We start from the raw sequence: 13,358 nt of genomic DNA on the forward strand, positions 1-13,358 counted from the left end.
ATAGCCCAACAACTTGAATGGCGTAAGAGAGGGACAGGGAAGAGTAGACATAAACTCAAACTCACCCAAACTGCCCACAAAGCTATCCATGCAGACAATATGACATTACTTTAAACTGACTGCAATGTTTTATTCACCATCATTCAATGCATTTTGCCTGTACATAAATTAACTTTATAAATCTTTTAAATAAATTATTGCATTTATGAAGAAATGCAATATCACCTGTGCCTCAATGGTGTAGGCCTACAGTGTTTTTGGGCAAATTACTGAGACGGATTGCCCGCAACAGCCATTATAGGATTGTTTGTGATTTGGGTTTAAATGTCCTCTTAACTACCCATAACTTGTCATAGATTTAGGAGCTGGTTTAAGTGCTAAAATGCTTTGGGAAATACTCTTTAAGAGTTCTACAGTTAGGACTGACACATCGATTATTTGTAAGAGTTTCTCTTAAACCTGTAAGTTAGGAGCTACTTTTTCAGCCTTAAGATGTTTTGTGAATACGGCCTCTGGACCGACTATGCAACACTTTTCTGCGTGTGATAATCCAGGTGGGCAGGTCGTGAACCTGATGAACCAGCGCTTACAGACTGGATTCAGTGAGCCAGAGGTGCTGCAGATCTTCTGTGACACATGCGAAGCTGTGGCTCGACTACATCAGTGCAAATCTCCCATCATCCACCGGGACCTCAAAGTATGAACCCTCTCCAGACATTTCTTATTAAATTCCCTTCTTAAAGAAATAGTTCAAATAAAATTCAAATTCTGCCATTATTTAATCACCTCCATTTTGTTCCAAACCTATGACTTTCTTATGGAAGTTTTCAGTATTTTTTGCTCTTCTTTTTTATACAGAAACTAGTGTTTAATTTTAGAAATATATGGCTATTGCTTTCAACCTGATGGGAAGTTTTAAATCCTCAAATTTGATTGTTTTGAAAAAGTGAGGATTTTATTTATTTATTTATTTATTATTATTTTACATGGACCAGTTTATTAAACCTTTAGACAAAGTATTCAAATAAAATACAATTTGCTTATGTGATTTTTGAGGAGTATAATATTTGATACAACAGGCTTTTATGGCTCATATAATATAGTGAGAATATGGAGTTCATACTCAAGGAGAAAAATCAGATTTATTCAGAGGCCCAAACTAAGCAAACATATGTAATTTGGTGCAGTTGCTGATATTTATATTGCCAAAAAGTAAGCTTTCTTATAGCTTGTAATTGAAATCAGTGAGATCTTTATAACAGACTACTTTGATGAAATGCATATACATACAAACCCGATCCCAAAATAATTGGGACACTGTACAAATTGTGAATAAAACAGAATGCAGTGATGTGGAAGTTTTTACATTTCAATATTTTATTCAGAAAGAATACAACATAGATGACATATCAAATGTTTAAGCTGGAAAAATAAGTTGATTTTAAATTTCATGGTATCAACATATATTAAAAATGTTGGGACAAGGTCATGTTTACCACTGTGTGGCATCATCTCTTCTTTTTATAACAGTCTGCAAACGACTGAGGACTGAGGAGACAAGTTGTTCAATTTTAGGAATAGGAATGTTGTCCCATTCTTGTCTAAAACAGGCTTCTAGTTGCTCAACTATCTTATGTCTTCTTTGTTGCATCTTCCTCTTTATGATGCGCCAAATGTTTTCTATGGGTTCTATTCAGTATGTGGTCTGGCATTGTCATGTTGGAAAATGCAAGGTCTTCCCTGAAGGAGACGACATCTGGATGGGAGCATATGTTGTTCTAGATCTTGGATATACCTTTCAGCATTGGTGCCTTTTCAGATGTGTAAGCTGCCAATGCCACACGCGCTCATGCAACCCCATACTATCAGAGATGCAGGCTTCTGAACCGAGCGCTGATAACAACTTGGGTTTGCCTTTTCGTCTTTAGTCCAGAGAGATGGCGTCTCAGTTTTTCAAAAAGTACGTCAAATTTGTATATGTCTGACCACAGAACAGTTTTCCACTTTGCCACAGTCAATTTTAAATGAGCCTTGGCCCAGAGAAAATGCCTGCACTTCTGGATCATGTTTAGATATGGCTTCCTTTTTTACCTATAGAGTTTTAGCTGGCAACGGCGAATGGCACGGTGGATTGTGTTCATCGACAAGATTGTTCCAGATTCTCTGAATCTTTGGATGATATTATGCACTGTAGATGATAACTTCAAACTCTTTGCAATGTTTCTCTGAGAAACTCCTTTCTGATATTGCTCCACTATTTTTCGCCGCAGCATTGGGGGAATTGGTGATCCTCTGCCCATCTTGACTTCTGAGAGACACTGAAACTCCGAGAGGCTCTTTTTATATCCAATCATGTTGCCAATTGACCCAATAAGTTGCAAATTTGTCCTCCAGCTGTTCCTCATATGTACATTTAACTTTTTTGGTCTCTTATTGCTACCTGTCCCAACTTTTTTGGAATGTGTAGCTCATGAAATCCAAAAAGAGCCAATATTTGGCATGACATTTCAAAATGTCTCACTTTCAACATTTGATACATTTCTATATACAATTGTGAATAAAATATAAGTTTATGAGATTTGTAAATGATTGCATTCCTTTTTAATTCACAATTTGTACAGTGTCCCAACTTTTTTGGAATTGGGTTTGTATCAGTTATCACTATCTCCAATTAATGTCTTCGTAAGATGATATTTTTTGTCAGGGGCAAAACATATAATTCATTGTGATACAATGATGAATTTATGACTTTATTTAATTATATTTTATGCAACAGGTTTTTCAGAAAAGATTGTATCATTTTGATAATATAGAGGCCTTTAGAAATTTAGAATTAGGCTTTTTAGGGATGATAATAATTTATAATAATAATAATTATTATTATTATTATTATTAGAAATTAATATCTAACTTTACTTTTATGTCTGTACCCTTTTACATTTTTAGCTTTACAAAAAAAAAGCCACAACTTAGCATATGTCTCCTCTTTGTGTGTGTGTGTGTGTGTGTGTGTGTGTGTGTGTGTGTGTGTGTGTGTGTGTGTGTGTGTGTGTGTGTGTGTGTGTGTGTGTGTGTGTGTGTGTGTGTGTGTGTGTGTGTGTGTGTGTGTGTGTGTGTGTGTGTGTTTTTTAGGTGGAGAACATCTTGCTGCATGACAGAGGTCATTATGTGTTGTGTGATTTTGGCAGTGCCATTAACCGCGCCCAGAATCCACAAACAGAAGGTGTGGCAGCTGTAGAAGAAGAAATCAAAAAGTGAGCATCAGTTTCTTTGTTTATATTGCACACCACAGCTTTAATTATTTACATCAACTTCTGTGTGTGTTTAAAGGTACACTACTCTTTCATACCGGGCCCCAGAAATGGTGAATCTTTATGGGGGCAAGGTTATCACTACTAAAGCAGATATATGGGTAAGTTAAGATGTGTAGAATGTTAGAGAATCATTTTGGTATCTACAAATACAGTGTATTTCAGTAGCAACCAAAGATTTTGATAGTGTTTTTAAACATGTTTTTTTTTTTTTTTTTACAGTGTTCAGAAACACAATGACTTTTGTATGTTTGTTTCTTCAGGCTTTGGGTTGCTTGTTGTACAAGTTGTGTTATTTTACATTGCCGTTTGGAGAGAGTCAGGTGGCCATCTGTGACGGCAGCTTCACCATCCCAGATAACTCTCGCTACTCGCACGACATGCACTGTCTCATCCGTAAGTTCAGCTGTTGATTTGGTTAAATGATTTCATTTTTTTAAATGAAAGATTAATTTGAACATTTTGACAGTCCATGCTAGTTTCATAGCTAATATTTTATGTGCGTGTCCTAAATGCACACAATTAAATATTTCCTTTCATGCGTAGTTTGGCAAATTTACAGCTTATATTGGAAATAATGTCAAAAAAATCTTCTGTCACAAACGATTTATGTTTTAATAAAAACATTATTAGGGACAGAACTGTTGGTGGAAAAGACACCACAACTGAGGTCAGTCATAATTTTTGAAAGACTGTAAATACTTTTCATACAATAAATATTAAAGGAGTTTGTTTATTTCACTCTTTGTGTAGATTATCATAGTTTTTAAAATGTTGTATATAATATACAGTTGCAAGAAAAAGTACTTGAACTGCTTGTAGAATATATATATATATAGAAAATACTTACATGTTTCTCGGAAGACAAATCACTTACAATTTACCTTGCTCTTCAAATCCAAAAAGTTTTAACCCCCAGCTCTGAATGCATTGTTTCTCCTTGTTGCACTTCAGTGAATGTTTAAAACTTTTTTAATAGTTGTGTTTGAGTCACTCAATCATCCTCAGTATGAAAAGAAGAATCTCAAAATCATAGTCACTAAATAAATTAATACTTTAATTCTCTAAAATGTACATTAAAAACCTTTACAATGTTACAAAAGATTTCTAAATGCTGTTCTTTTGAAAAAACTTTTGTTAAAAGTATAAAAAAAAAAAGGCGAGTTTAATGTGACCTTCAAATTGAACACAAAAGAGAAACATAATGTAACATCTGTAGACTTTTGTTTTAATTTGTTTTATTTGTCCCATCTCAGGTTACATGCTGGAGCCAGACCCCGATGAAAGGCCAGATATCTACCAGGTGTCATATTTCGCCTTTAAACTGGCACGGAGAGAATGCCCAGTACAGAATATTGACGTAAGACCTGCTCATTTTGACAAATGACCTAATGATCTGGTCTGATCTTCTCACCTATTTTCCTGCCACATTCAGGGTTTTTTGTTCTTTATTCCAGCATATACTTATTCAATGTTTAATTCATGGCCATCCCTTTCAGTAGATATAGTAAGTGCTTGCACGTAACAGCAGAGGAAGTGGAATGTCGCTCATGGCTGCCATTTGGCCCATATCCAGTGGTCCCTCCCACTCTGAGTAGTATTGATAGCATAATGGAAGCATTTAGTCATGATCAAAGACATATTAGCATTGGCACAGCAAAGTGCTTTTTAGAGTTAAATAGGAATAACCGCTATCAAACTGTTTTATTTTAAAGTGTTGCCTCTATAAGAAGAGCTTTAAAAAAAGATCATAAAAAGCACTTTTTTGTTCTTAATCACATGGAGAATCTTGTAAAGTAAACAGCTATTTTAGAATAAGAAAGTTACCATGATTGCCTGTCCAATTTTATAGAGCAGTGGTTCCCAAACCTGTCCTGTAGAACCCCTAGCATTGCACATTTTGCATGTTTTCCTCATCAGACACACCTGATCCAACTCATCAGCTCATTAGTAGAGATGGCAGGACCTGAAGTGGGTGTGTGTGATGAGGGAGACATACAAAATGTGCAGGGCTGGTGGTCCTCCAGGACAGGTTTGGGAACCACGGTTAAAGAGGTTTCTGCAGCATGGGGATTTTTGGCTCACTGTGTCTGCAAATAAATAACACAGCTAATGAACATGCCTTTATTACACACTTATACATTATGTTCAATGTTCACTTATACAATGTTCAAACATTTGTTGCACTGTTTGTTTGTCGGCCAGAGGAGAACTGGCACCCCGACTGAGCCTGGTTTCTCCCAAGGTTTTTTTCACCATTCTGGCCCTGAAGGAGTTTTGTCACCTTTTGGCTTGTTCAGTTGGAGACAGAATGAGCTGGATAACACGACTGTACAGCCGAATCGAATTCTGTTGCATTATTTTACTGTTAACACTGTGAAGCTGCTTTGAAACAATCTGCATTGTAAAAATCGCTATATAAAAAAAGGTGAATTGATTTAACTTGTGTTTGTGCCAACAACATGCCTGTCTTTGATTGGTGATGTCATCTTCACTTATTTTCACAAACTCTTTAATAAAATTATAACACTTGGGAAACTATATTAAATAATCATATAGCTTAAATTAAATATAAACTCAAATTAAATTGAGGTAAATTAATTAACTTATTTATTTAATCTGTGTTTTATTGTAAGTTATTATAGTATTTAATAATAATTTGAATGAGCCATTTTATTTAGCTTTATTTTTATTTTTATTTTTCAGCTTCAGTAAATGTAGTCATTTTAAACTGATTTTATTTCAGTTTATTTACCAAGGCAACATTTCTCATTTTTATTATAAATTAACACAATTCTGGTTTTAGTTTAAGTTTTTCATTTAATGTTAATATTTCATTTCAGCCTTATAACAGTAGTTTTAGTTTTGGTTTTAATTAAAAATAACTACATTTGTGTTATTCCAAAAATCTTTGACATTTGGAATTCTTTGGAAAGGTTTCTCCACATCGGAAACACCTTTCCTTTTCGGCTAACTCCAAATTCACATTCTGCTGTCACTTACTATTGGTTTATTAGTAGATGCCCACTTTTCACAATATGGTAAAGTCCTAAATACCACTCAGTGTGTTTTTGTGTTGAATTACAGAAATCTAAGAAATAGCATTTTGCAAGTAAAAAAACAAGTTGCATGTCATGTTGACTAAACCAAACCAAATACAAAATATAACAGTGATGGTAATAATATTCTTCTCATTCCAATAGAATTCACCCATTCCAGCAAAACTCCCAGAGCCAATCAGAGCCAGCGAAGCCGTGGTCAAGAAGAGTCAAAACAAAGCCAGGCGAGACTTTCATTTATTTCGATTTTTTTGTACATTTTTAGACTTTCGATGCATATAGATGATGTGAAATAAGTTCCCTTATCGAGTCGGTTCCTCGACATTACGTATGGGGAAACCCTTTTCCTCGAAATGCTGAAGCCTGATTGAATCACTCTATTGCTTTGCAATAGCCAATGGCGTCCTGGCAATCGCCTGATTGGCTGGACCAGCCACTATAAAAGCGATGTCAGGCGCCAAAAAACCTCAGAATCTTTCTTCTTCACCTGGAGCCTGGTTTCGTCGTTGATTTACGCTACGAGAGTGGACCACGCGGATTGCGAATCCCCTCTTGCGTTCCGGCGGATTACTAACTTCAAGATGTCTCTTTGTCGCGAGTGTGGCGGGCCCGTCGATTTTCCGGACGCACACGAGGATTGTGTGCTGTGTCTGGGCCTAGCCCATGCTGAGGCGGCATTGGAAGGATCAGATTGCCGAGCCTGTGAAGAATTGCCAATCAGGATCCTTCGTGCGCGGCTAGCCGTCGTTCGCGGCGACGACCCGCTGCCTCCTGCATCTCCTCAGCCCGCCGCCGTCGAGCCGCGGGCCGGCAGATCGCAGGTAACCCCTTCAAGGGGCTCTGCGGGGGGTTTGACGTCGGCCCATCCCCCACGTTGCCCTCGCGTGTCAGAACCCCCACTCACCTATGTTGAGGATAGTTCCCGCCCTCCGGCCGAAGCGCGGGAAATGGTCTCATTCGGATACGGAGAGGACGACGCCATGTCCACGAGTGCTTCCGATCCGGGTGCCTGGTCGGAAGTTCCTTCAGAGGCTGGCTGTACCTCAACCTCTCTGGATACGGAACTGATGAATATTCTTTCAGAGGCAGTGGCGGTTATGGAGCTGGACTGGGCGGCACCTGAACAGCCGTCCAAACGCTGGATGGACGGGTCCTTCCTCGGCGCTAGCCACCAGGCGGACGTCGCGCAGAGGCCCGCCCCCTTCTTTCCCGAGCTCCACGAGGAGCTCACTCGTTCATGGCGCTCCCCTCACTCAGCTCGGGCCCATGCTCAAGGGACTCAACTGCTCACGACAGTGGAAGGGGCGGAGAAAAAAGGATACGCCAGACCGCCTCCCGTCGAGGACGCCGTCGCGGCTCACTTATGCCCGTCCCGCGGTTGGAAAGCCGCCTCACTGCCTTCTAAGCCATGCCGAGCCACTGCTCACATCGCTGAAAAGGCATATATTTCAGCAGGACATGCAGCATCTGCCCTCCACACGATGGCAATCCTGCAGGTCTTCCAAACGCGACTCCTGCGGTCCCTGGACGAGGAAGGCCCGGACCCAGAATCAGTCCGTAAGCTGCGCATAGCAGCGGACCTCGGATTGGCCGCTTCTAAGAAGGTGGCCCAGGGAATCGGCCGCAACATGGGCAGCCTCGTTGTCCTGCATCGACATCTGTGGCTGACACTCACGGAGATGCGGGACGCGGAGAAGAAGCAACTCCTCGACGCGCCGGTAAGCCCGCAGGGCCTCTTTGGCGTCGCGGTGGAGGCGTTTTCAGAGAAGTACACGGAGGCATTGAAGCAATCTAAGATGCTGCCGCATCTTCTCCCCAAACGATCGAATGCGCTTCCCAGAGCGAGGTCCAGATCGTCATCGGCTCAACGTCAGGCAGGTTACGCTGGGCGCGCGCCTGTCCAGGGCGGGAATCCGCGCCGCGAGCCGGAACCGCCACTCCGTCAGAGGCAGTTCAGGAAACCCCGTTTCGGGGCGAAGTCGGCCCCTCATCATCAGGGTCGGCAGGCGGAGAAAAAGGAGCAGCGCTCCTGATGTTCCTGTGAGGAGGAAAAGAGCGCGGCCCGCGCACGACAGCGGACCGGCGGCCAAAAGAGCGCGTTCCCGCTCAGAGTTCTTTCAGCAGCCAACAAAGAATCCCAATGTGCATTCAAATGTTGTGTCAAATACAATGTATTGTGTTGCAATAAAACGTTACATGACTCACCAAAAGAGCTCTTTTCCTCCATTAACTACTGTCCGCGACATAAGCGAAACCTCTCCCTCGGGAGATGTTTGGCGGAGCGGAAGCTCGGCGCAACCCGAGTTTTTAAATGTCTCCGTGGGTCAGACCACAGACACATCACCTGCCGTCATTGTAAGCAGCGATGCTCTGCCGGCGACTGGCACGACGCCCTCGCCGCAGCGAACACCGCCGTCACTATTGTCGAACCACCTAAGCGCGTGGGCACAGCTACCGGCGGCGTCAGAGTGGGTGATCAACACTGTAAAGCGCGGCTACACGCTACAGTTCGCTCGCAGACCACCCCGCTTCAACGGTGTGATTATGACAGAAGTGTCGGAAGAGAGCGCCCCACTGTTACGGGCAGAAATCTCCTCCCTCATAGCGAAGCAAGCGATAGAGATGGTACCCGAGGAACAGAGGGAGTGCGGGCTGTACAGCCGCTACTTCCTTGTTCCGAAAAAGGACGGGGGCATGCGCCCCATTTTAGATCTAAGACCGCTGAACAAAGCGCTCGCGAAACGATCGTTCAAAATGATTACAGTGAAGCAAATCCTGGCGCACATTCAGCCCGGGGATCATTTCATTGCGGTGGATCTGAAAGACGCTTATTTTCACATCCAGGTAGCCCCTCATCACAGGCGTTTTCTGCGATTTGCGTTCGAAGGTGTTGCATTCCAGTTCAAAGTGTTACCCTTCGGCCTAGCACTGGCCCCCCGTACATTTACGATGTGCATGAATGCGGCGCTTTCTCCCCTGAGACTCAGTGGAATGCGCGTGCTAAACTATCTCGACGACTGGCTGATCCTTGCTCAATCGAAAAGTGTGCTCGAGGAACACAAACAGATGCTCCTCGCTCATTTAGCGCGCCTAGGTTTGTCTGTGAACATGCAGAAGAGCACGCTTCAGCCCTGCCAATCCATTACCTTTCTGGGTATGGTTTTGGACTCGCGCACGATGATCGCGCGCTTATCGACACAGAGAATCCAGTCCATTCACAATACACTGGCCTCGTTTGTGCGAGACAGGGCAGTCACTTTAAAAACGTTCCAGAGACTACTGGGTCTAATGGCGGCTGCAGCCTCCGTCTGTCGGCTGGGCTTACTGCATATGAGACCGCTGCAGCTCTGGCTACAGAACAGAGCCCCATCACACGCGTGGAGGGCAGGGACAGAACGCCTTGTCATAACGCGAGCATGTCTCGAGACCTTGACGCCCTGGTTCGGCACAGCTATGTTCGAACAGGGTGCTGCTATGGGCAGGGTGGTCAGGAGGATAGTGGTGACCACAGACGCATTGCTGTCAGGCTGGGGAGCCCTCTGCGATGGCAGACCAGCGTTCGGTACGTGGACGGGAGACCAAAAGCGCTGGCATATAAACTGCTTGGAGATGGAGGCTGTTCGTCTGGCGCTGCAGGTTTTTCTTCCGTTTCTGAAGGACCGTCATGTTCTGATCAGAACAGACAACACGGCGGTGATCGCGTATATCAATCGCCAGGGAGGAATGCGCTCCCGCGCCCTACACGGCTTGGCGAGACGCCTGCTGTTGTGGACGGATCGGGCACTTCTCTCGATCCGGGCAGTACATATACCGGGCAGCTTGAACCGCGGAGCCGACATGCTGTCCAGGGAGGGCATTGTTCATGGGGAGTGGAGACTGCATCCCCAAACAGTAAAGATGATCTGGAGCATCTTTGGCGAAGCGGAAATAGACCTCTTTGCGTCGGAAGAGAACACTCACTGCCCTCTATACTTCTCGCTGACGACCGCTCCCCTGAAAGGGGACGCGCTGTCGAGCCGTTGGCCCACGGGTCAGAAATACGCGTTCCCCCCAGTCAAAATAATGCCGCTAGTGCTGCAAAAGATCAGGGAGGAGAGGGACGCTCTGCTTTTGGTAGCGCCAAAGTGGCCCAACCAACCGTGGTTCCCGGAGCTGATGAACATGTCGTCAACTCCTCCGTGGCGAATTCCACTGAGGAGGGATCTGTTGTCCCAGGCGAGGGGCTCCATATGGCACCCCAGGCCGGAATTGTGGGACCTACACGTGTGGAAAATCAGTGTGGAGTGAACCAGTTGGATGCTTCACACCGAGTCTGGCTCACGCTAGCAGAGTCCAGAGCACCGCCAACGAGGCGCTTATACGCACTGAAATGGGGAGTGTTTGCGCACTGGTGTGATAGCAAAAATGAAGACCCTGTGGTTTGTGCTATTCCCGTAGTTTTAACCTTCCTACAGGAACGTCTGGATAATGGCAGCTCTCCCTCTACGTTGAAGGTCTATGTGGCCGCTATCGCAGCCTCTCATAGTATACTGGATGGCCGTTCAGTGGGTAAACACCCCTTAATAACGAGCTTTCTTCGGGGAGCGAGGCGACTGAATCCCCCCCGCCCTCGCCAAATGCCAGTATGGGACCTAGCCTTAGTGCTCAGAGCGCTATCTGACACACCGTTCGAACCAGCTGAGTCTATCAAACTGAAAGTGCTCTCATTTAAGACGGCGCTGCTGCTCGCGCTGGCGTGTGGGAAGCGGGTAGGTGATCTACATGCCCTCTCAGTTAGTAATGCTTGTATGCAGTTTGGTCCAGACGATTGTATGGTCAGACTCACGCCCAGACACGGCTACACGCCTAAAGTGCTCTCAACCCCGTTCAGGGCCCAGGTTGTCACGATACAAGCTTTTTGTTCCACAGAGCCAACCTCAGATTCAGCGTCACAGAAGTGCGCCTTGTGCCCCGTGCGTGCGCTGCGTGCTTATGTAGACAGAACTAGTCAGATTCGAAGTTCAGAACAGCTCTTCGTCTGCTACGCTGGCGCCAGGAAAGGTGGCCCGCTGTCGAAGCAGAGACTGTCGCACTGGATTGTGGAGGCTGTGCGCCTAGCTTATCATTCCCAGGGACTTGACTGCCCGATAGGAGTGCATGCCCACTCTACTAGGAGTCTGGCATCTTCATGGGCCTGGGCTAAAGGTATGTCTATTCAAGACATTTGCCTTGCGGCAGGCTGGTCATCTCACAACACTTTTGCGAAATTTTATAACTTAGATATTCCCTCGTTTGCACCACACGTTCTGTCAGTGCAGGAGGAGAAGGCTGAACAGCCATTGGACGACTGAGTCACCTGAAGACACGCCCCAACCCAGCGCGTGTTTCAGACGTGGTTTCAACTAGGTCGTCTAAGCAGCACGGGACAATACAGAGTCAAGTTAACTCTATAGCGCCTTTAAGTCATAACCACATTTTCAGTGTTATCCCCATTATCTATGCCCGCTTATCCACGCCGGCTATATATTCGAGCACCAACATCTTGTTGCCTTATTCACCCCCTGTAATTCACTAGTCCAACGTAGTTCGACTGTATACAAGGGAGACGCTGACAGTGTCAACGCAGAGTTGGCTCTCTGCCAGGGTTTTCAACCAGGTCCGATACCTGACCTGAAGGGGGAGGGGCGAACGCGCTGATACCAGTGGTTACAGCCGAAAGCGCCATTGGCTCTGTTGTACCGGGCCGACTCTATTTTCTTTTCACACGGCGGGGTTTTATACGTTCCCCATACGTAATGTCGAGGAACCGACTCGATAAGGGAACGTCTCTGGTTACTCAACGTAACCTTAGTTCCCTGAGAGGAGGGAACGAGACATTACGTAAACTGCCGTGTGAAACGCCTCCTCATTGCCTCAATAGCTCTCGTTCAGTCGAAAGATTCTGAGGTTTTTTGGCGCCTGACATCGCTTTTATAGTGGCTGGGCCAGCCAATCAGGCGATTGCCAGGACGCCATTGGCTATTGCAAAGCAATAGAGTGATTCAATCAGGCTTCAGCATTTCGAGGAAAAGGGTTTCCCCATACGTAATGTCTCGTTCCCTCCTCTCAGGGAACTAAGGTTACGTTGAGTAACCAGAGACGTTCTGTGGTAAACATAACTTGACGATACTTGAAAGTTTTGTTCTACAATATAAACTGCATGCACTCACACCCCAAACAATCTTATTTAGTCACTTATTAGAAACATACACTGTAATGTAGTTTGTTCATAGGGGAAGAAGGAGGCGGGAACCGGCAAATGTTTAAAGACTTTAACCAAATAAATAAATAAACAACCCTTATTGTGTGTGGCAGGCCCCTCACGGACGACTGCCACACACACATATAATAAAACATAAACAAAACATAACATAAAGTCCAGGCCTGGTCCTCTCTCGTCCTACACTGGTGTCGCTTATCCTTATATGCCGGCGAGCTCCCTCACGAGAAGACCGGTGTGCCTCGCAGGTGACGCTCTTTCGTCTCTCGCTCGTCCAGCTTGCCACATACACTATGGGTGCTTTCACATCTCTAGTTCGGTTCATTTGGTCCGAAACCAAGGGCAAATAATTATACATTGTTGCATTTTTTAGCTTTTTTAGTTCCTTTTCACACCACACTGATTGCTTTGGTCCGAACCAGTTGAAACGAACCAAAACGCAGGCAGTTTTGTCCCTGGCCATTATCTACTACGCTGTGTGTATTTACCACAGTATGCAAACAATAGATTTCTACAGGCCTAATGAAGCGTGGATGCGACGTGAAAACAACATTCTAATGCACTGCAGACGGCGAGTGCGCATCACTCGTCACTTCAAGCGGTGTGCATTAATTATTCTTAACTGACATGCTCATCTTCCCGAAAATATTTCCAACGATCTTTCAGGTAATAATGTCATGCACACAATGTCAGCGCAGCTAACTACGGTAGCTGGTGTAGTCCAAAAATGATCAGTACTTTTGCCGTTGG

General features: G+C 44.4%; 1 protein-coding gene across 4 annotated transcripts in view; it reads left to right on the plus strand.

Annotated features, from left to right (window-relative positions):
- Nucleotides 1-13,358, plus strand: part of aak1a (AP2 associated kinase 1a) — a 112,559-nt gene that overhangs the window by 48,252 nt on the left and 50,949 nt on the right. For all 4 annotated transcript variants that reach the window (XM_067413091.1, XM_067413092.1, XM_067413094.1 and 1 more), the window contains exons 4-9: nt 555-697; nt 3,133-3,254; nt 3,331-3,412; nt 3,575-3,707; nt 4,568-4,671; nt 6,515-6,594. In XM_067413091.1, coding sequence (XP_067269192.1) covers nt 555-697; nt 3,133-3,254; nt 3,331-3,412; nt 3,575-3,707; nt 4,568-4,671; nt 6,515-6,594 — 664 coding nt within the window. The remainder of the gene's footprint in view (nt 1-554; nt 698-3,132; nt 3,255-3,330; nt 3,413-3,574; nt 3,708-4,567; nt 4,672-6,514; nt 6,595-13,358) is intronic.

The sequence above is a fragment of the Pseudorasbora parva genome, chromosome 13 (assembly GCF_024679245.1).
Source record: "Pseudorasbora parva isolate DD20220531a chromosome 13, ASM2467924v1, whole genome shotgun sequence".
Classification (NCBI taxonomy): domain Eukaryota; kingdom Metazoa; phylum Chordata; class Actinopteri; order Cypriniformes; family Gobionidae; genus Pseudorasbora; species Pseudorasbora parva.